We start from the raw sequence: 629 nt of genomic DNA on the forward strand, positions 1-629 counted from the left end.
GCTTTGATGCATCGCATTCTTTCTTGCATTACTTACATTCCGGGCTGGAGGTCAGCAAGCGCTGGCGCCAGCAGAGCCTGGAAGACTCCGGCCACCACCATCATCCTCATGGTCAGCTTCATGTCCAGCTTCGAGTCATCAGCGTTTCTTCTGTTTGCCGTCTTCATTATTTACAACTTTTGTTCGCTAATGCCACTATTGAAAGGGATATCTAGAATTTGTTAGTGATTTCAAGAAATTATTAATCAACATGAAATCATACACTTTTTATTGCATCCAGGAGATGCAGATTGCCTTATCCTGGCAATAAATGCATTTCGACTCAAAGGAATCCTTCACATAGAAACTTCAGACTGACAGCCACGTGGGTGTGGAATCTGCGGAAAGAGCGGCGCATCCACACTCTTCCGCACCCATAAGGTAACTGAGGCCCGGTTGCGTCACTAGCATCCCGCACACACAACAACTTTATCTCACTGCGCATGCGTCCCGTCAAATAAGGGAGCTTTCCTCTGTGGGAGTGCTGTGAGGACCAGTTGCGTCCCAACGTCACTTTCAACGTTGTTTTGTGTACGTGTATATGTGTGAGATTGAAACATACTGTAGTATTAGTATAAATGCGCATTTAT

At 45.6% G+C, this 629-nt stretch overlaps 1 protein-coding gene across 1 annotated transcript in view; it reads right to left on the reverse strand.

Moving 5' to 3' along the window:
• The window catches only part of LOC119585619 (multiple epidermal growth factor-like domains protein 6), a 170,724-nt gene extending 170,319 nt beyond the window's left edge, over positions 1-405 (reverse strand). Inside the window, exon 1 of the mRNA XM_037934287.1 lies at positions 37-405. Coding sequence (XP_037790215.1) covers positions 37-167 — 131 coding nt within the window. The 5' untranslated portion in view covers positions 168-405. The remainder of the gene's footprint in view (positions 1-36) is intronic.
• Between the last annotated feature and the right edge of the window lie 224 nt (positions 406-629).

This window comes from Penaeus monodon, chromosome 20 (assembly GCF_015228065.2).
Source record: "Penaeus monodon isolate SGIC_2016 chromosome 20, NSTDA_Pmon_1, whole genome shotgun sequence".
In the NCBI taxonomy this organism is placed as follows: Eukaryota; Metazoa; Arthropoda; class Malacostraca; order Decapoda; family Penaeidae; genus Penaeus; species Penaeus monodon.